General features: G+C 40.8%; 1 protein-coding gene across 1 annotated transcript in view; it reads right to left on the bottom strand.

Moving 5' to 3' along the window:
• Positions 1–6868: 6868 nt before the first annotated feature.
• Atp13a4 (ATPase 13A4) overlaps positions 6869–22747 on the bottom strand; it is a 95238-nt gene continuing 79359 nt past the window's right edge. Inside the window, exons 25-30 of the mRNA XM_042670323.1 lie at positions 22144–22216; positions 17922–18093; positions 17039–17232; positions 15453–15541; positions 11510–11590; positions 6869–7081 (exon numbers count right to left, since the gene is read on the bottom strand). Of these exons, the coding sequence (XP_042526257.1) occupies positions 6869–7081; positions 11510–11590; positions 15453–15541; positions 17039–17232; positions 17922–18093; positions 22144–22216 (822 nt within the window). The remainder of the gene's footprint in view (positions 7082–11509; positions 11591–15452; positions 15542–17038; positions 17233–17921; positions 18094–22143; positions 22217–22747) is intronic.

Below are 22747 nucleotides of genomic sequence, written 5' to 3'. Positions count from 1 at the left end.
CTTCCCTCTCTCCTTCCCCGACATACACACACACACATATATATATATATATATATATATATATCCTTCCTTCTCTCTCTCCCTCCTTTACTTCCTCCCCATATTTTTGTCTTCCTTTTGGACCCTTGCAAAAAGAGTCCTAAAAGTGGAGTCAACCAAAACAACAAAATAAAAAATTCCATGCACCCTTACTCTTTGTTTTACTCCAAATTTGCCATTCATAAATAAACTTTTTTCCTTGGAACTCTCTTTCCTTGGGTTGAATCTTCTCCTGTGAGAAGTCCACACATCTTCATCTAAGTGAGCAATGTGTCTTGCACATGTTAAGAGAATCCTTGTAGCATATATTTAACTCTTCTAATTCCATGCCTCATTTCTCGCTATATCAACGGGCAAGCAAACTTATTAAAGACAGCATTATAGCCAGTATATTCTGCACTTCTGGTTGTTTTTATTCATAGTATTATTGTTTCTGTTAGATTTCTTTTTACTGAATGGAAAACAGACGTCCACAGTCAAAGGAGGACAAACAAATCAAGAAACTACCTGGGTGGTTATATTTTTTACTCTATCATGTCACCACTGCTTGCTGAGGCTCTGATATGTGCCTGAGCTAGATATGTGCCTGAGGGAGATGAAAAGACTCAGATTTGGCTTCTATCCTCAGAGAATGGACTCTCCAGTCAACATAGGATTGGGTGGGAGGGAGAAATTTGTAACAGTAAGAGACCACAAAACAAACCTGCTAGCTGGGCATCAGTAGTTTATATCTATAACCTTAACTGGTTTGAGAACAGCTTGAAAACATTAAGGTCATGAGACGCCCATTGTAACCAATCTAGGTACAGTGGCACACACTTGTCAATCCAGCTATGCAGAAAATATAAATAGGCAGATCATAGTTCAAGCTGGTTGAGCACAAACCTATTCAAAAAGCAATACAAGCAAACAAGGCCAGAGAATATGGCTCAAATGGTAGAGGGCCTGCTTGAAAGCATTAGGCCCTGAGTTCAAACTCCAGGACCATCCAAAAGCAAAGTAGCATACCACACAAAAGACGGCCACATAATGTGTGACAAGTGTTCAGGTATGTGAGTACTCATTCTTGGCTCAGCAGGCCAGGTGGCATTCTAACTGGACATTGAAAACAAGGTGGGATTGAGATGTGTGGAAACAAAGAATTGTTAAAATCCCACTGAGGAGGGAAAACAAGTACTAATGCTTGGAATGGTTGTTTGCTACAGTAGAAAGTACAAAGGGGAGAGGTCTCTGAATCAGACCAGATGCAGTCAGGGCAAAGGGCCTTGAATTCCTTAGTAAGCAATGTGCGCTCTACATGGCGATTAGGGAAACCACATGGCTTTCTAACCACAGACGTGGCATCAGATTTAGGCAGAAACACTTGTGGAGACACAAGAAGAAAAAGGAGAAGAGATTCCTCAGTCAAGAGGCTGAGTTAAAAGAGACCAGTTAAGAGGCTCTTTTCATCAATTGCCTGGCCTAAAGGAGAGGAAGTTTTGCATGGGACACTTTGCTAAGAGCATCTGGGCCATAGGGACTGAGTGAAGCAGGTATAGTTAACACTCCTGGTTGTGAACCCCGATTTGTGGTTCCTAAAGTGAACATCCCTTATCCACCAACCCTCTTGGGCACCATGCAGAGCTGCCACTTTGGGTCTACAATGCACTATGAATGGTGTCCAAGGCTGCATGGTACACACAGAAGACACCATTCCACCCTTGTCTACAACTTCAAACTCAGAAACCTCCATCTGTAGCATGCGTGTGGCCTTTATCACATGACAGAGACTCATCATAGTTGCCATGGAGCTGATACACTAGGACTGAGTCAAAAAGGAAACGACAGTAAGAACACATAGCTCCAGGGTCTGCGTGACTCCTTTGGACGTTTTAATTCAGCCATGGGCAGGGTTCATGGCTGAATGAACATTCTGCAATCTTTTTTCTCATGGACTAGCTAATTCAATCAGCAGAATCTGGCTAGGAATGATGACAGTAACAATTACAAAGGTCTCAGAAGCCAGCAGATGGACCTGAATTTTAGATTGAGCTCAGCCATTTTCTGTGGATGCAATCTTGAAACAATAGCTCCTGCTCAATCACAGCCGTCAGAAGGATTGCACAAGTATGACTCAGAAAGCAAACAAGACTAGTGGGATGAAGGCATCCTAGATAAAATGGTCAGGGAGAGGTTCTTGGAAGAGTTGAAATATGAAGGGAAAGGATCGGGCCTGGGCATGGATTTGGGGTTCCTGGGAAGCTTAGAAGGGGTTCCATTTCCAAGCCTCTTGCAGAAACTCCAACAAAGTTGTGTTCTGTTCTTGTTGTTTATTTGGTTGAGTGCTTGCTTGCAGATGCTGTGGTTTGAACTCAGGGCCAGATTAGCTAGGCAAGTGCTCTACCACTTCAGCTCCCAGGCCTTCATGCATTAGTAATTTTCAGATAGGATCTTGTACTTTTGTTGAGGCAGCCTTGAACTTTGATCTTCCCACCTCTGCTTCCCATATATATGAGGTAACATGCATGAGCCAGTACACTCAGCCTTCTTCTTGTTTGCTTGTTGCTTTTTCATTTAAATGTGAAGAAAACAAGTTTAGAAGGTCATTTGAATAAATCTAATGGAAACCACAGAGCAGACCAAATGTGGCATGGTGCAGCACTCAATTGTGTGTGTGTGTGTGTGTGTGTGTGTGTGCATACAAAATCAACATAGTTCTAAGCCAGCAAAAAAAAAAGCTATATGACCCTGAAAAGCTCTACAAAGCAAGGGTTGAACAAAATTTGAAGAGAAATGTGGGTTTTCTGCTTCTGGAAGCTGCAGTCATAAAGCCAAGCTTTATCGAGTCTCATGAAATAGGCTAGTAGGGAGTTGGTTTTATGACTTTTTGCCAAGCTGTGGGAGTTGACCTTTTCAGTGATTGATGGTGAGATTCAGGAGAACTTCCATGAGAAACTCAGAACCCTTCCTGGAGGAAATTATACTCATGGTGGCAATTGCATTTGATAGTTGCCTTGCTGCCAGCTTGTTTCAGTGTTGCAAACTTCTCATTTAGGAAAAAAAAATACATTAAAGAATGACACAGCAGGGAACTTGCTGATAGAGGACTTGCATCTGAGTCCAGGCCCTCTACGACTTGCTGTGTGTCCTTCACCACATCTTTGTGCCTTTCAGAGAGCCTGGCACCATTAGAAGTAAGAAGATATTAATTATTGCCCAGTTTCCCTCCTAAGATTGTTACAAGGCTTACTTGAGAGAAGAGTGAAAGTAGTTTGAAAAACATAAAGCCCTGTTTATAAAACAGAAATAGTAGCATCTGTGGTAGGGTTCAGAAATGCCTGGAACTTCCTAGAGATATCACCTTGAGTCGCCATTACTGGAGTAGACCATTCCATTTTGTTAGCCCAAGTGAAAAATTTTATTGAGGAGAGAGGTTAAGACATTTTATATCAACATGATATTTTACTTGCTTCTTTGGTAGAGAGTAATTTACTATCCCAAAAACTAATCAGAATAATCACTCTCCATCACCACCTGGACAAGGGTGGACATGCACGCTTCTGTAAGCACACAAGGACACTGAGGGCTCAGATGGATTTCCATCCTCAGACCTCTACCTATATAGTAAGGCGAGACAGTCAGCGTGATTCTCTGCAAGTAGGAACTGACACTTTGAGCTGAAAGTATGGGGACTCCTTCAAATGACTCACCTCATGGAATTATGTCCTTTTCTCTTCAAATCCTGGTCACTTCTTTAATGGCATGCAGCTCCAGGCTCACATTTGGAGCCTGGAGCCATATCCTTTTTATTTTCCATATGCTTTTTACCCCCTCATCCTCTACTACTTGCTTGGGAGAGCTCTATCTTGCTTTTTCCAGATGATCCTCCAAATACCTGAGTACAGCTGTGAAACTCCCCCAACTAGGCCTTTCCTAGGCTAAACCTTCCTTGTTCTGCCAAACATATCTAGTTCCAAGAAAAGAGTCTTCAAATCTATTTTGATAAAGAAGTTATCGCTGATGTCTGGTAGAGAACCAGAGTCCTCTAACACTGTTTTCTGCCAGCATTAGAAAGACACTAAGTTTGGTTTAGGTTGATTTTTTTCTTCATTTTTGGAATTTTATTTTGTTGGGTTTTTTTGTTTGTTTGTTTTTTTGCTTTGCCTTTTGGAGCTACTCTGGATTGAAGTCAGGGTCTTGCATTTGAGCCACACCCCAGTATTTGTTTGTTTTTAACACACCTCTAAACCTGGGATTGGCAGGATGCTTGGCATTCATTTGAACAAAGATCCTGCTATTGCTTGGTGCCACTTGGCAAATAGGACATCTATTCTTTGCCCAATTGTAAGAGAGATCACAATGAATACCTAGCCCTACTGGAGCTTTTTAATTGGGAGCTATTTGGAAGCAAAGTAGGGCTTGCTCAGAAAAGCTGTCTTTGAGGCCTGGGTCCTTGCATCTCAGGTTTTTTTCTTCTGTATGGTTGGAGATGAAGCTTTACTTTGTTGAGCTTTAGTAGAATGGTACAATTCTAGTGACTTGATAGAAGGAAAACCACTTGGCAAAGGATTCATTTAAGTATGACTTCTACACACTATCCTTGCTTATAATTAGGTTGGAGCCACCTCCATCTGGCCCCATCCATAACCTTCTACTTATGGAAAATGAGTAATATTACTTACTTTAGAAAAGAGTCAGAGCCGTCATATCACTGTTATGACTAACCTTGCAAAAGAAACATTTATTTCTGTTCCAAGAATGATCCTGTAGGCTCAGAACATAGATTTATCCTCATTCTTTGTTTCAGAGGAGAAGCAGAGGTAGCACGGTAACCAATGGTTAGGAAATACTTTGTTTCCAGAATCAGCTGTAGCTCAAGAGTCATCAACCATCCTTAAGAACTCAGTCAGCTAAAGGAATGCTAGCAGGTGCTATTGTTAAGTAACCAAACACTGCTGGTGGACAGAACCATGCCCCCTAACTTCTATGTAAAACATCCACTTAGGGTTTCACATAAGGAAATTTTTGTTTTTAAAATACTATGTGTGGATGTTTTACTGAAACTTAGTGTTTTCCATGGATCCACAGAAACCATGTGCTTTGTATGCTAAGTGAATCCAAGACACCCAAGTTGTCATAGTAATAAAATTGTGAAAATTTTAATTTTCAAGCAACTAATGCCTCGGAAGATATTAGAGCAGAGGACTAAAACCCCCTAGAATGGGTCTTGTGAGATGAAGAATTCCTAAAACAGAAGAAGGTCATGGTATCAGAGAGGACACATTTAGTATTTGGCACTAGTGTTTTTTGTTGTGCTCTTTTCTTTTCTCCTGAAGAGTACAAGCTAGGCAGCTTTAAAATGAAAATATAAGGACTCAAAGCAACTGGGTGCTGGTGGCTCATTCTTGTAATCTTGACTACTTGGGAACCTAAGATCTAAAAGTACTGGTTTGAAGCCAGCCTGGGTAGACAAATCCTCAAGATTCTTATCTCCAATTAACCAGTAAAAGCTGGAAATAGAGGGGTGACTCGAGTGGCAAAGCATTAACAGTGAGCAATGAAGCCAAGTGAGAGCAAGAAGGTCAAGTCTCAGTACTGATACAACAGCAACAACAAAAATACAAAGCAGATAAAACATGGTGTCTCACATCTGTCATCCCAGATAATTAAGGGGTGGAGACTGGGAAGATCATCATTTGAGGCAGGCCTGAGCAAAAAGTTAGTGAGATCTCATCTCAACCAATAAAATGGACATCTGTACACATAGCTGTCATTACAACTACATAGGAGACCTAAATAGGGGGGGATCAAGGTCCAGTCTGGCCAATGCAAAAATGAGAGGTCTTCTCAGAAAAATACCTACAACCTGTGGTAGAAGGTAGAGTGCCTATGTAACAAGCCTGAAGCCCCTGAGTTCATCACACACACACACACACACACACACACACACACACACACATACACACACACACACACACACACGAATAGCATAGCACTAATAAGGTCATGTGCCTAGAGGGAGATTTCACTTTCCACTTTCCCTATGGGATAACAATGGGAGCTGAGATGTAAATCACTCTATGGTGATACTGTCAAGCACTCTCATGCACTGTAATCTCCAGGGTCACCTTTCCCAGGCCACACTAAGTATGGAGGCTCTTATATGGTGGAGCCATCAGGCTGAAGTCATCACTCGAAGGGCAGCTGTTCCGTAAGCATCTGAGAGGCTCGTACCTACAGCAAGAAACAATCTCATATGTTAAAGTGCTAAGATATGGGGGGCAGCATGTCTTTGCAGTATAGGCAGAACTTATCCTTGGTGACAGGTAGGAAAAGGCCAGCAGCAGAATAAAGCCCCACAAATCTGAAAAGTACCGCAAAGAAACCAAACAAGTAAAGTTTGGGGTGATAGTTCCCATGCATTAGTTTTTCCACCAATAAAGCAACAATGCACAATCTTTACATGTTACAACACTATGAATATACAGAGTATGACTCCCTCCCCAACTCATTTTTAAAAAGGAAAAAAGGAAGTATTATCCTAAGAAGAAAGATGACCTATTTTCTATCTGTAGCTTGCTAAACTCTTGGCCCATTAAAATACTTGATCCAGTCTTTGTTCACCAGTTGCCTTCAGTGCTTTTAAGAAGTCAAGAAGAAAGTCATCTTCTGGGGCCATGTCCTTCTCCATAGAAACTGTTTTATCAGACATTAATTTCATCACTATGATTTGGCAGGCATTCTCAAAACTCTAGCTGATCTTTGAAGAGTCTCATTGCTTTCATATCAGTAAAATGGGTTTCGTTTGTTCTTGTTTCTCTCCCACCCAAACTTGGATATCATGTTTCTGTCAAAGTTGCTCCTCATTGCTCTCAAACACAGGATTGCTGTAGGACACTGCCCTTCCATATCCAGGCATGTCAGAGTAGAAGATTTGGTTTATTGGGGGCCAGTTGTGGTCATTTGCCAAGTTCCTCTGCCATATCCGATACTGGCTTTTTGACTGATAGCCAAAACGTCTTTTGATGGCCAGCCACAAAGTTCGATTTTCAATAATGGCTTCCTGCAAAATTAAAAAGAAAAGTTACTGCTTACAATCAGATATCCTGTGTTTTTAGGTTACCTCATTCCTCTGATCCTAATCCAACACGGCTATGATGTTTGCTTTGTGTCTTAGAAAACTGAAGGTAGTTTCATAGGCTTGCTCCTGGCTTCTCCAACTTTTCCACCTACATAACTTTTCTGGAGGAGAAAGAACAGGCAGGTTTAATCACCTGGTAGTTAAGCTGAAAGTGATTTACTTCAAAGATGTGATATCTTTTGATTTAAATTTAAAATCATTCAAATTCTATACTCCACACCACATCACATCCAAATTTTATTTAATACGAAATTATGCATTATGCAATTATTTACCACCACACAGAAATGGCCATGGAGGAGATGTGTCTTGGGATCACCCTGGCACATTCTTGTAGTGTCATGTATACAGTTAGTGAAACTGTACAACCTGGAGTTGGAACAATCTAGCTGAGCTCCCAGCTCTAAAACTTACTATGGGCAGCCTATCTGAGTCTCTTCCATATGTTTGTTGTAACTCCCTTCACAAAATGGGGCAGGGCACAGAATACTGTTTGCCATATGCCTACCCTTCTCAACCACTCACTTAACAAAGCTCTGAGCCCTGTTCACACTTGCCTCCAACCTTCACCTACACTGAAATGCATTTTTAAGATTATAACAATTATGCTTCTCTGCAAACAATTTGGGCTGCCATTTTATTCCAGGAATTAGGCTGAATCTTGAACAGAGCCTGAATTAGAATCCAGAGTATATCAGAAAGGTTATCACCTCTACCTTCCATTTTTATCACAGGCAGTCACAAAGGTTGATTTTGGTAGACGTTATCGTGAAAGAAACAAGGAGGACTAGAACTGAAATACATGCTGATCCATGGTATCGTTGCCAAGTTGGAAAAAAAAAAAGGTGAACTTTATAGGATTCAAAAACAAGTTTTCAGAGACATACTGGTTTTCCTAGAATCCACCCATCTTTACTGTTCGAGATGTGTCACCCACAAAAAGGGCAGAGAACGGCTTTTCTCTTTTCCTCTGAAAATGGCCCAGCTTCTGGAAATCTGCTGCAGACCCACATTGCCAGGTTCAGTTTAGGGAAACCTGAGGGCTCACCTTGCCAGACCTGTCAGTCTGCTTTCCCATAGCAAAGATATTTTGTTCTTCACATGTAACAAGAGAAATGCAGTTCTTACAGCTGGGCTAAGGCAGGAACACTAACTTTAAATTTTAAAATCTACCTTAACTCCAGGAAACCTTAGCAATAAACCTTCCTGTAAAACAAATGGAAGGAAACCACACACACACACACACACACACACAGAGTGAGGAAGGAGGGAGGGAGGGAGTCAGGGAGAGAAGGGAAGGAGGAAGGGAAAGAGAGACTGAGAGACAGGGAGAGAAGAGTGAGAGTTTTGGGAGACATTGTCATGCTCTTAACTTCCCCTGGAGCCTTTGTCGTTTAGAGTGTAACAACCTGTGTCACTTTGCCTCTCCCAAAAGGGAAACTGAATCAGGTGACAGGTCCTGTCACCCTGCAATGCAAATTAAATGCAGATCAGGAAGCAAACATTTTTTAAAAGCCCTGATGATTCCTTACAAAAACTAACCCATGTGTTTTTATGCCTACCCAAATAAGTTGTGTATGCTTGTATACATAAACCTACACACCTATAATTAGAAAAATAGGAATTCCAAAAGCTATGCACATGTTTTCCCTTGCCCATCATCAGCAGGATGATAAGAAGGCTCCATGTAAGGTCTCATTTGAATCTATTTGCCTTCTGCACTGCTCTGAGATACACATTAGCCATAGAGTTAACCTGAGATTCAGATTGGAGAGGTACTGAGTCAGACTTCAGCAAATCAGATAATACTCAGATCTTTGTAGAAGGAGGCCAGCCATCTTTCATGCCAACCCTTGCAAACAACTGTGGTCTTTCTGTGCCACAGGCTGGGCAGGCAGAAGGAGTTAAAAGCTCATCGTAGCAGTGCTCAGCATCTGTAACATCTACTCTTTGAGACACCCAAGGGATCACATCTCACTGTCCCATGATAGCCTGGGTCTTTCCCTATTCTGCTAGGATCACAAGGAAATCTGGTCTCCATTATTCTTGATTATAACTGCCTTCACCAAAGGCCGAATGACTTCATTTAGTCCCTGATTACCTGATCACAGGGAAGCAGGTGACTGAGCCATTGGAGGCTGTAGATAATGAATGGGCTTTGAGTGGGAGCGGGAATGGGAGTTTTCAACTTAGAAGCTACTGGGAACTCAACACTAAACACTCATATGCACATCTCCTCTACTGTTTACCCAATATAAGAACCAAAGAAGAAAGTTTACTTCCCTGGGCATAAAACTACTCTATTTGCCGAGGTGAGTGGGAGCACTTCTTGCATTTAATGGAATACTTACTTAGCTCCTGCTAGAACAAAGCAGGGTTTTAGGTGCAGGGACCATTAACATGAGTTTTTGCTAGCCTAGTTCAGTGGCAGGAGAGAGAAGAAATGAGTATACAAATAGCTGTAGCACTGACTCCTTTACACACCCACCCCTAACAAAATGCTCTAGGACATGGCACATGGTCAAAAACACTCAAGGAAGTGATGAGTTAAAAGAGTGACTGAAAATAAGGAAGTGTAAGTGCCACAGGAAATGATAGAATAATGAAGGTTTATGATTTTTAAATACCTACAATGCACTTTATGCTGTTCACATTTCAGGGTTCAATAACTCCACGTGGGAGGTATCATTCATTATTAGCATCATTTTACAGAGAACTAAACAGACCCAAAGAAGTGGAGTAACTTGCCCAAAGTCAGACAACAGGAAAAAGCTGGAGCCAAAACTCACACTTAAGGATTGCCCCTGAGCCTGTCCTTTTCACTGCCAACTGGCAGAGAAGGGAAGGGAAGGGAAGGGAAGGGAAGGGAAGGGAAGGGAAGGGAAGGGAAGGGAAGGGAAGGGAAGGGAAGGGAAGGGAAGGAAGAGCAGTAGGTACATTGGGTGTACAGCATACCATGGAATATGTTCTCTCTCTCTCTCTCTCTCTCTCTCTCTCTCTCTCTCTCTCTCTCTCGTGCTGGTACTGGGACTTGAATTTAGGGCCAGGGCATTTCCCCTTAGCTTTTCACTCAAGCTGGTACTCTATCACTTGAGCTACAGCTCCACTTCTGGCAAAATTGGAGGCCAGAGGCTCATGGACTTTCCTGACTGATCTGGCTTCAAACTACAATCTTCAGATCTCAGCCTCCTGAGTAACCAGGATTCCAGGCATGAGCCTGGAATAAGAATGCTCTCTTATTAATTTGATTGTTTTAGAGACCATGTGGTTTAACCTAGTATTCTCGAGTGTGCTGCCTGAACCAGCCACATCAGAATCATTCAGCAATCTGACAGAAAGGCATACTCCACATTACAAGAGAGGCTGAGGCAGAAGAATCACAAGTTCCAGGCCAATCCAGGCTATGTAGTGAGACCTGTGTCAAACAAACAAGCAAACAAAAACAAAACAAGGACTGGGAATGCAGCTCTGTGGTTAGAGTACTTTTCTAGGCTGTGCAAGATCTGGATTTTATCCTCAAAAGGAAAAAAAAGCCACATGCAATGTGAGTTCCTTTATATGAATTGTAGAGAATGGATGAATCCATAGAGACAGAAAAGGCATTAATGGCTCCCAAAAAGTAGGAAGAGAGAGAAGAGAATGGAGAGCAATGGTAATGGGCAGAGAATTTCTTGAGGGATGATGAAAATATTCTGGCCCGAAGTACTATGGATAGATATATGACTCAGTGACTGTACTAAAAACCACTGGATTGATGAACTTTTTATAGTGTTTGAGTCATATCTCCATTTCAAGATGTGAATTGTGTTTGCATCTCTATTTGTGGAATTAAAACAAAAATAAATACCAAGCAAGGCGCTGGTGGCTCATGCCTGTAATACTAACTACTTAGAAGGCTGAGGTCTGAGGATCTTGATTCCAAGCCAGCCCAGGCAACAAAGTTCATGACATTCATCTCCAATTAATCACCAAAAATCCAGAAGTGGAGCTGTAGCTCTCATGGCAAAGTAGTAGCCTTCAGCAAACATGCTCAGGGACAGTACCTATGCCCCAGGACCAGCACGTGCAGGCACGTGCGCACACGCGCGCGCGCACACACACACACACACACACACACACACACAAGCTAGCAACTTAAATATTGCAATTCCATTCTCCTTAGCCCCACTCTCCAGATGACAAAACTAAGGCTTCTTTGGATTCATCAGAAAAACAAAAACAAAAACAGAAAACGTTGCTCATAGAAGAAAATAGAAAAGTGACAGCAACGTTGACTAAGGCCCAAGCCACCACTACCACACACCACACATGCATATATACAACCATGAGCAGCCGCCAGAAGACACTTACCTCCGCAATCAAGGACACAATGAAATTGCAGGTGAGTAAGATGAGCATGGAGACCCGCCACAGGACAGGAGTGCAGAGCAGCTGGCAGGAAACAATGAAGTACAGTTAGTCGGAGGACCAATGTATGTTGGAAAATAGTCATGTACTCACAGTGTACATTCGGTTATAAATCATGCGTGTAGTATGTATATATGTATGTTTTACAGGCACATGTACATGCAAAAAAATTTTATGAAGATATGCATTAAAAGCGTGAAAAGATTATAGTCAGTAATTCAATGATTAGGGGCTTTTTTTTAGCTCCCTTTCTTTATAATTTCAACTTTGCAATGAAAATAAATAATGATTAAAAACCTGTGTGGAGCCTACTGCCGGTGGCTCATGCCTATAATCCAGCTACTCAGGAGGCTCAGATCTGAGGAACACCATGGTTTGAAGCCAGCCTGGGCAGGAAAGTCCATGAGACTTTTAACTCCAATAAACTATTCAGAAAAAGCCAGAAGTGGTGCTATGGCTTAAGTGGTAGAGTGCTAGCTTAAGTACAAAGAAGATTAGGATCAACACCCAGGCAGAGGTCAAGCCTCAGGACAGGAAAAACAAAACACAGAAAACCTGTCTGGTCCAGTTGCTTTGGGTATTATGGAGTTTTGTTGTGTTGTTGTATTGGTGCTTTTTGTTTTGCGCTGGTATTGGGACTTGAAATTAGATCAGGGTACTGTCACTGAGCTTTTCTTTTCTTTTTTCCTTTTCTTTTTTTTTTTTTTGTCAGTCGTGGGGCTTGGGCACCATCCCTCAGCTCTTCAGCTCAAGGTGAGCGCTCTACCTCTTGAGCCACAGCGCCACTTCTGGTTTTCTAGTGGCTTATTGGAGATAAGAGTCTCATGGACTTTTCTGCCGAGGCTGGCTTTGAACCATGATCCTCAGCTCTCAGCCTCCTGAGTAGCTAGGATTACAGGTGTGAGCCACAGGTGCCCGGCTTCACTGAGTTTTTCTACTCGATGCTGGCATTCTACTACTAGAGTGGTAGCTCTGTTTCTAGCCTCTTTGGCTCGTTAATTGGAGATAAGAGTCTCACAGACTTTCCTTTCCAATCTATTTTCAAACTTCAGTCCTCAGATCTGAGCATCCTGAGTAGTTAGGATTACAGCTGTTAGCTACCCAGCACCTGGTTTGCTTTGTTATGTTTTTAAGATGGAAGACAGGAAGGAAGAAACTCAGTGGGCACCCTGTGAAGCCACGTTGGAAGGTGGGGCCCTCTTGTCTCTGAGTCCCTATTTCTCCTCAGCTAAGTCTTGCTTTAAAAAAATAATTTTGGTTTTGTAAATTTTAAATATTTTTATTCTAAAGATACTGTACAAAGGGGTTACAATTATATGAGCAAGGTAATGGGTCCATTTCCTATGGAGCAGTGTCTTGCTTTTGAGCCCTAAATCCTGAATGCCACCTCAGGATCATGCCTATAGTCAAACAACCTGGCCCCTCACACGGCTGCTTGCTGAAGAAGTAATTGGGGCTGAAATCAAGCTTCCCCTTGCCCCACTATCTTTCTGTTTGTGCCAACCACTTCCGAGGCTGGGTGCCTGATACACAGTGTGCTATATGAGTTATTTAATGAATGGCCAGTGGAAGAGAGAATGATCAATAAAGCTAATGGCACTCTGCTGTGCCCAACATTGTCTTACATATTCTTTCACACTGGTGGGAGGAAAATGGATACAACTTTATAGAGAACAATACTTTCAAAATTAAAAATTCAAATCTATTTCTATGAATTCATTCCTGAGATGCACTTTTCTACATGACTGAAATGATATATGTACACGGTTCTTTTGTTGCATCTTTGGAATAGTAAAACCTGGAAACCAACTAAATGTGGAACTACATATAGATTGTGGTATATACCCTGAAATAGAATACACATGTCTACAATAGAAAATACTATGTTGTCATGATAAAGAAAGAGAGTGTTCTTATATAGAACAAACATCAAAATGTCCTGTTCCAATAAAGAAGCAAGGTGCAGGACTGTGTGTGTGGTTGGGACCACATACACATTAAAATGTTCCATTCAGATCTCCTGCTGCTGGGAAGATAAATACACACAGCCATGGAAATATTCCATTCAGATCTCCTGCTGGTGGGAAGATAAATAATGGATAACCCAAATGTTGTGCTCAAAATCCAGCCCAACTTCCACCCAAAAGCCACACACTTCTTCCCATGGGCTGCTCATGGCCAGTACTTGAGGACAGCATGGATTCCCATGATTCTCATTTCTATGAAACAGTAGACACCCTAGTGAGCAGCTTTGGCTTAGCCACCAACTGCACTGCAGACTGAGACTTTGCTCATCCAGGATTCTCTCCATCACAAGGTCAGACATTCACCACAGCAGCAATGTAGCCTCTTTCCTCCTCCTCACCTTCTTTCCCCCCACACAACTTCACCAATAACTCATCCCCCTGTGGACATCCATGTCTTAGAATACCAAACAATGTAAGTGTTTGCTGCTATTGTCTTAAGAAAATGTGGGAGAAGATAAACACACAGATGTGTATATACACATCTCTTCACACATATAAAATAACTGTACACATATTCTAGGTCTGAGTAAAGAAAAAAGTAACTGTGAAAATGCTTAAAATAAAATGGTACCATAGGTTACTGCCCAAGAGGGGCTGGAATGGAGATTTCAACTGTCCTTTAATTTTCAAATTTTAAATCGTGTAATGTATTATTCTCTACTAAAATAATTGATACGATGTTTTTAAAAGTAAGCAGTATCTGGGTTGCAAAACAGCATGATTGCATCTAAACTAAAATAAAACTCATAAATTAGTCAATACACATTTATAATATATACATTTTAGAAGATGAAAAGATGTAGTGAGTAATGTTATGGTATTCTTCCCCTGAATAATCTACATTCTCCATAATGAATTCATATTTTCTATGAGATAGTAGGAAACATGATTATTTTTAAAGTGAACAATAATTACTTGGTCATGCTGGCCATGACTCTACACAGATTTCCACCCCCCAAAAAAATGCAACAACCCCCACTCTTATTATACCAAAGCTTGTCTGACGTCCTCAAAGACTGAAGAGTATGATTAACTTGTCTTAAATTTAACTCTTCAGGATTGAGACAGATTCACTCGTGAACAAAGGCTTTTTATTTCCAAGAGCACTTAATCTAATCAATAAAGAGAATTCATAACTGTGGAAAATGCACTACATAATGATACATATGTTGATCCTTGTTAATATGTCATGCCACTGATGAGTTAGAGGCTTAGGAATTTAGAAAAGGCCTGGCATGTCTCCAGTCCCAGCAATCAGTAGAAACTGGAAGATCTCAAGTTTGGCAACCCAAGGCCAGCCTGAGATACAGAGACCTAGGATTAAAATTGAAAAGTAGAAAAGGCTGCAGAAATTGAATAGGTTTTTCTATTGTTTAAGCATTTAAAGTTATGGTGTGTTGGAAGGCCTCCAAGTTGTCTCAGTATTACAATATGTGAGAAAGTGCATGACATTTTAACATTAAGTAGGAATGCACCAAAAACATGTTTACAGTTTGGAGAATTAACCAAAAAAGGTGGTCTGGGCAACGTATTTTAAACAGCTTCAAATGAGAACACTTTAGGAGGACAATCTCACATTTGAAAGAGAAAAAAATCAATACATATATTCTTCTCATCTTTTCAAAGGAAAATATTCAATAGTTTTTCAAAGGCTATCTTTCATCTCAGGAAGTCAAGACTAGATGGAATTTTATTTCCTAATCAGCTTAAATGTTAAAAATAGATATAACACCAAATTCTTTTCAACTCTGACATCTGAAAGTACGTAATTGGTGTTGAGGATCCAAGTCAATTGCAATCATGGCCTGTGTTTTTGAAGCTGATACTATACAACTGTGAATCGCCACGCTGAGACTTACGTCCAAACTCCTGTACAATACTGGGATATCGGCAAATAGAATGAAGAGACACACGCTGAGCTGGACAACCAGCACAAGGACGAATGTATCTGGGGAAATAAGGACATAGCTGTCATTTTGAGAAATCAGAGTAGGAAGTATTGAATCTGTTCACAGACATACCCTAGAAGAATGCCAATTGAGAACGCTTGATTTCTGCATCCAGGCACAGCCTGGTGACAGCAAGTGGGTCTCACCTCTGCGATCTCAATGCATGTCCTTGAGCAATGTGGCGATTTTCATGTGCACTATCGTGTTTTGATTAATAGAATTAATATGTATAAAATATAGTCTCAATAAATTCTCTGGCAGGACTTTTGGGTGATTCACACCTGGAATCCTAGCTACTCAAAAGACAAAGAGCTGGGGATTGGGATTCCAAGCCAACCCTGGGCAGACAAATCTGTGAAACCCTTATCTCAAATTAACCATCACAAAGCTGGAAATAGAGCTGTGGCTCAAGTGGAAAGGCTAAAGGACAATGACCAGGCCCAGAGTTCTAGTCCCAGAACTGACACACACATAAAATTAATAATAATAATAATAATGCTTTGAAGATATTTCAAGTATCTGATTTCCTTTAATACAAACCATCTACCTCAAATCCTTTCCAGGAGAACAAGGAAGGCTGAAGATGAACAGATATTTAAATTGCAATTATGCAGATATCAGCATCCAACTGTTTCCTTATCTCAAGGAGGAAAAAGGTACAATTTTCCCTGAACATACAGACTTTTATGAGGATACTGATGCTTATATTTGTGAGTTTTCCCAATGAAATCCCACCCAAATGACAGTCTCCATCTAACACACCTCCCTGACCCAGAATGTAAGACAATGGGAAGAACTTCAAGAACCTGCACAAATCTCCATATCATATCTTCCCTACCTGCTACCACACAATGCCCCCTTCACTCTGGTCTTCATGGTGAGACAGGTTCCATCTGAGGCCTTACAATGCTTTCCTCACCTCTCCTAAGATGAATACTGACTTAAAAAAAAAAGTTGGGCACTGGTGGCTCACGTCTGTAATGCTAGCTACTCAAGAGGCTGAGATATGAGGATTGTGGTTCAAAGACAGCCCCAGCAAGAAAGTCCATGAGACTCTTATCTCCAATAAACTGCTCAGAAAAATCCAGAAGTGGGTACTGTGTCTCAAGTGGTAGAGCATTAGCCTAAAGAAGCTCAGGGACAGTGACCAGGCCCTGAGTTCAAGCCAAGGACCAGCAAACAAACAAACAAAAAACTAACAAGTGAAGAAATAAACCCATCTTCCCAATTTGAGATAATCCCAAGACAACAAATAAAGGCAAACTTTGGGTGAAGTGACAATATGGAAATAAAAAGCTCTGGTACATAACAGAGTTTTAAAGTAAGGGGTAAAGTACCATGAGATTAAGGCTGTCCCATGGCTTACACTCTGGCAAAGAAGTTAGGAGACCCTAGGTAAGAACCAACTCTGCATTTGGGTCCTTTCTGAGTGACCTGGCCACTCTAATGACTTTTCCAGTGACCTTTCACCTCTGACCCCATACAATTCTACTCACAGTTTGTATAGGTGGGTTGCCGAAATGGTTTTCCTTTAGAGAATGTAAAAGCCACAATGATGCAGTTGATTGTTCCCAAGAACCATACAGTTGTGTTCTCAAAACTTACGAAAGCACTATTGCTTCCAGTTTTTTCTAGAGCCATTGGAGAAATGGTAATGTTTGCAGTACTTTCATTTTTCACTGTGCAAACACTAAAAAAGAAACAGAAAAAAATCTGTGAAGTAAGATGACAAGCACGTAGGGTGCATGTGAATCTATAAGACTCCATACCAAACAATCTCAGAGCAGACACTCAGCATTTCTGGAATTGCTTATGCATTGACAAAGAATACACTGAAAATTAAAGGCAACATCAACAAACACAGATAGACCTGTGAAATTATATGATAGACAGATAGAGGAGGTCTTACATACAAGCATATAAAGGTACACACATAGTTCCAACTAGTTGTTTATTTATATGCGCCTATCAAGTAGAGTCATATTTTCTCTTGAATGGTTTAAAGATCTCTGATAATTGGCCATAATTTATCACTTAACAGGGTCAGTTTTCACAAGGGTAGGGCATTCAGTTATGGCACTGAGATATCACTTAAACTGAGCTGCTTGAACTGGAACAGACCAGGCAAACTATAACCCATCCTAGATATAACAGATGGTTGGAGATCATTATCCTAGAGCACAGCCAAAGGCAAGCACCACAGATGACAGCATCAAACTGTGCTACGGAGAGGACATGATTGTTAGAAATTTGTCCAAAAGTGTTAAGAATGCCAAAATCTTGGCAGGACGAAGACATGTTTTCCTCCCTTTGTATTATCCAGATAATGTTTGATAGAAATTAGAATCTGAAAAACTAGACTTACAGCTGTGATCCTACCTGTGCACCTCCATGGAATACCAAGGCTGCCTCTGAACTAGGACGAAGCCCACAATATGCATGACCAGGCTGAAAAGAATGTTGAAGGTGACGGAAAGCAACAAAGGTGGAGAGATGAGCCGTCCTGCAGGTCGGAAAGGTACCAGCTTGGGGTAGGCACCGTTCAGATTCACTACAAAAGAAACCCAGTATTCATATTTGTGAGAGCAGGGAAATGTTATGTTCTTGGTCAGAAGACCCATATGGCTTCTTTGGAGCCCTGGTCTAAGGAGAAAGACAAGCTGAGGGGGTGAAGTGGTTAATGGATTCGAACTTCAGACTATGAGGAATTCTTAAAAGAGCAGCTACAGGACAAACATCAGATTCCATTTTTTGCCTACTAATAAGCAATGATTATTAAGTCAAAGGTAAAGAAATGATAAAATGCTCCTTCTTATACTCTGCTTGTGGGAACCTAAGTTAGGTGAAACTTTTGCAAAGCAATTTGGCAGTAAACATAGAAAGATATTCCTTCCACTTTTAGTACTTTATCCTAAGGTAAAAAATCATTTTTTAATGTGTAGCTATGCTCATTATAACATCATCTCCAATAAATTAGGGTACATCTATGTTATTAAATGACATTCAATTACAAAGTCAGGCATAGCGGCTCATGCCTATAATCCTTGCTACTGGAGAGGCAGAGATAAGGAGGATTATGGTTCAGGCCAGGTGGACAAAGAAAGTTAGTGAAATCCTAACCTAACAAAGGAATCTAGGCATGCTGGAACATGTCTATCAGCTTGGGCATGTAGGAAGAATAGGTAGGAGGATTAAGGCCCAAGACCAGCTTCAGGCAAAAATGCAAGATACTATGTAAAAAATAACTACCCTCCCTCCTCAAGTGGCTGGGATAACTCAACTGGAGGAGTGCCTGACTTGCAAATACCAGGCTCTGGGTTCAAGCTCCAATGGTACCAAAATAACTAATCGTAATAATTTTAATGACAAATGAGGAATGGCATTACAGAGCAAGCACCCTCTGGAGAAACACTGAACAATACACAGGATATGTCAGAAACAACTTTGCCAGGACTCTGAAAAACAGACAAAAGTACATAGCAACAGAGGAAACACTGAAACAAAAGGAAAATTTTAAATGGAAGGGAAGATTGTGGCATTGAAAATCCACTTGCTTTGTCTCTCTTCAGCTCAGGGCAATCTTCAAGATGGAATCCTGCATTCCAAGTGAGGGTTCCTAGTCCCTAGCGGGGTACACAGTAGGCTTTACATACCAATTCCTGTGCATGTTTGTTCTCACCTGTCTGGTGCTACATGAAGAAATGGTGATGTTTACCCAGGGCAGAAAAGCAGCATACGTTGTTTGAAAAAATTAGAAGCTACCAATCTACAGTTGCCTTAGGCAAAAGCTTATCGTTGAGCTATAAAACAAGCACCTAAAGCCTTGGAGGAAAAGGTAAGGAAACTCAATTTGAAAAATGAGGACATTCAGAAACACCTGTGTGTACACCGTGCACTATGAAAAACGTATGCATGCCTGAGGCAAAAAACATGCTAGAGAAGGACCCTGTGGGGTCCTTCCACACTGGATGACCTTGACTCAACACAAGTCTGGAGAAGTCATGGATATGTAATCAATTGTAGACGCTGAGCAGAGGTGTTTTTGTTCATTTTTTAAAATTCCTGAATTCAAGGAAAACTCTTCCAACACCTTAGTTAATCAAATCCTAAGAGCGGTGGATATGGTCTACAAAAGTAGTTTAGGAAAGTCAGGAAATAAATGAATGACTATAACCTTCAACTGCTAGATAAACAAAAATACCAAGTCTTGGAGAAACAGAAGCATCTGATTTCTAGAGCTCCTACCTTCTACTGCTCAAAAGAACCATATAAGGTGAGAGAAATCACCACTGAAGAAACACATACATTAGATGTATTAGGCAGAGGTATTTAAATAGCTTTCTTACATATACTTAAAGAACTAAAGGAAACCATGAGCAAAAACAACTAAGGAAATCAGGAAACCTATGTAAACAAACTGAGAATTCAATACGAATTTAGAAATTTTGGAAACAAGGACACAAAGTAAACTATGGAGCTTGAAATACAATGAATGGCATGGGAAAAAACTGTAAGATGGGTTCAACATCAAATTTGAGTAGGCAGAAGAAGAAACAACAATGAACTTGAAGACTGGAGAGTTTTTTTGATCCAGTTGTGGAGCAGGAAGATAAAATAGTAACAGATAATGAACGGCATCTGAAGCCCCATATATTTCAGTCAAGTGGACCCACATGCAGTATAAAAGTCTCAGAAGCAGAAAAGAGAAAGAGGCAGAAAGAATATTTGAAGAAATAATGTTAGAAAATTTTCCAAGTTGAACAAAAGACATTAATCTGCACATTTGATAAGCTGAAATAATTATAATAGGTTAAGCCCAAAGAGATCCACAATAAGATAATTCAGTTGAACTAGAGAAAGCAAAACACAGGAGAGAATTTTTAAATCAATGACAAAAATAGTGATTCATCTCCATACAGAATCTTTAGTAAGATTATTAATTTCTCATCAGCAACACAGAAATTTATAACAGCTTTATTCATAATCGGTGAAACTGGGAAGCAACCAAGATGATCCTTCAGCCAGTAGATGGAGAGACAAACAGGAGCATGACAGACAATAGAATATTATTCAGCACTAAAAAGAGAAAGATCTAAAATGCAAAATTAAATACAGAAAGAAAGAAGCCAATCTGAAAAGGCAGCCTTCGGTATGATTCTAACCTTATGATATTCTGAAAAAGGTAAGGCTCTGGAAGAGAGTTTAAAAAGATGACATCAGTTCCTGGGGATGTGCGGAAAGAGGAAGGATAAAAACAGAGATGGAATTCTACTTCCCCACCTCCACCCCCAGGTGACAGGCCCTGAATTCCTAGAAGTAGATGAGATGGAGACTTGGACACTAGGTTCCAGGACCTGCCAGACTGGTACCATGAACTTACAAGACTCTTTGAACTCTTTGAGCTCCTAACCATGAACCTATTTAGGTTCCTCACCCCTACTGCCATAATGCCCTGCCTTGTATCTCCCATTCTCCCCAGGTCACCATGGTGCCTCTCTTCAACTCTCCATTAGAGTTGATCCGCTCTGTTGAGACTGTTTTCTGCTCTTTCTTTACTCTGACTCCCTTGTTGCTCAGTTTCCTAACATATTAAGCGCATTGGAAGCTGTAAGTTTTGGAAGGACATCAGTCTACTTGCAGTCACCAGCTTTGTAATAAACATCTGATTCAAGCTCTCAAACTGTGTGTGTATCTCATGTTCGAATTCCAATATAACACAATGATGGAGACACATGTTACATGTGTCCAGACTCAGAAGGAAGACATAAGATCAGGAAAAAACCCAACGTAAGCTCTGGGCTTTGGGTGATCCTGATGTATGAATGTAGGCTCATTGATGACCCAAACAATACCATTTGTAGGAAGGTGAGGAGGGGTAGAAGGCAAATGAGAAATCTCTGTACCTTCCTCTCAATTTTTCTTTGAACTCACAATAACTGTAAAGAAATAACGTCACAAATTTATGTTTGTCCTTATACAGGAGACCTGAGGGGATAATTTATAAATTTGTCAGAAGGTGGGAGGAGAGGAGAGAATAATGGTGAGATTACTTTCATGCTCTGTTCTACATGCTGAAACATAAAAGCCATTTAGCTTCTATACGTAATAAGTTGGACACATTTTGCCTTTAAACAATCCCTAGAAACACTGAAGTCAATATTCCTGATGTTCAAGGTGCTTTTTTCATTTTAAATGTTTATCATTTGTTTATGAAAACCTCATATTTTGTAGAAAACAGCTAAATAAGGAGCTTTTCCTCTACTGACACCTGTGGTATTCAAAAGTATTTTTCTCTGTATCTCTCTGGGTATCTCTTACTCTGTCCCTGTCTTTATCTCTCTACTTTTGTCTCTCTGTCTCCCTCTGCCTCTGCCTCTGCCTCTGCCTCTCTCTCTCTCTCTCTCTCTCTCTCTCTCTCTCTCTCTCTCTCTCTGTCTTTCTGCTCCTCTATATCTCTCTTTCCTCTCCTCTCCTCTCCCTGTCCCCCCCGCCCCATCACCCACTACTTCTGCTACTCCTCATGGCAAACCATCTTTCTGGGGTATAGAGAAGACAGCTAAGGGGAGTATCTCTAAGAAGAAAGTTTTCAAAGGTCTCTTACTTGTTACACCAATAAGAGTTGTAATGGCCAGATCTTGGAACAGAAACTGGTAATTTGAAAGGCTGTTGGTCTCCTGAAAATTATTTTTAAAAAAGCAGATGAAGAAAAGTTAGGACATTTGAATAAATTTGACATGAATCACACTGGTTCTCTTACTAAAACATAGGGTTTTTTCACGTTGTTACCAAGGAGAGGGTGGGTGAGGGATCTATATGGGTTGACGGTGAGGTTGGCAGAAGTTCTGAAAGCCAAGCCCATAAAGCCCTTGCAACAAGGAGGGCCTTGTGCTTTCTGGTCTGGACCCTTGTGTGTCAGAGTGACCCTGTGTTAGGGGAACATCTCCATCCAGTAGATCCTTCTCTTCCCTCATTTCTGCTTATCAACAGAAAAGGCAGGGTTTAGTTGACACAACAAAAGTATGTAACCCTAATAATAACAGTGACAAGTGTGTAGGAATTCTACTTAAATTTTACTAAGGGAAAATGAAAGTAACTGAGCCCACAACTGACATCTTTGGCTATTATTAGATGAGATGATAGAAAGTCTTCATCAACTCCATTGTGCTCTGGAGGAAACACTGTTCAGGTATTACTGACTTCAGAAA

The sequence above is a fragment of the Dipodomys spectabilis genome, unplaced genomic scaffold (assembly GCF_019054845.1).
Source record: "Dipodomys spectabilis isolate Male_0828 unplaced genomic scaffold, ASM1905484v1 ptg000017l, whole genome shotgun sequence".
Classification (NCBI taxonomy): Eukaryota; Metazoa; Chordata; class Mammalia; order Rodentia; family Heteromyidae; genus Dipodomys; species Dipodomys spectabilis.
The sequence above is the reverse complement of the archived record's forward strand: the minus strand, read 5'-3'. Positions and strand labels throughout refer to the sequence as shown.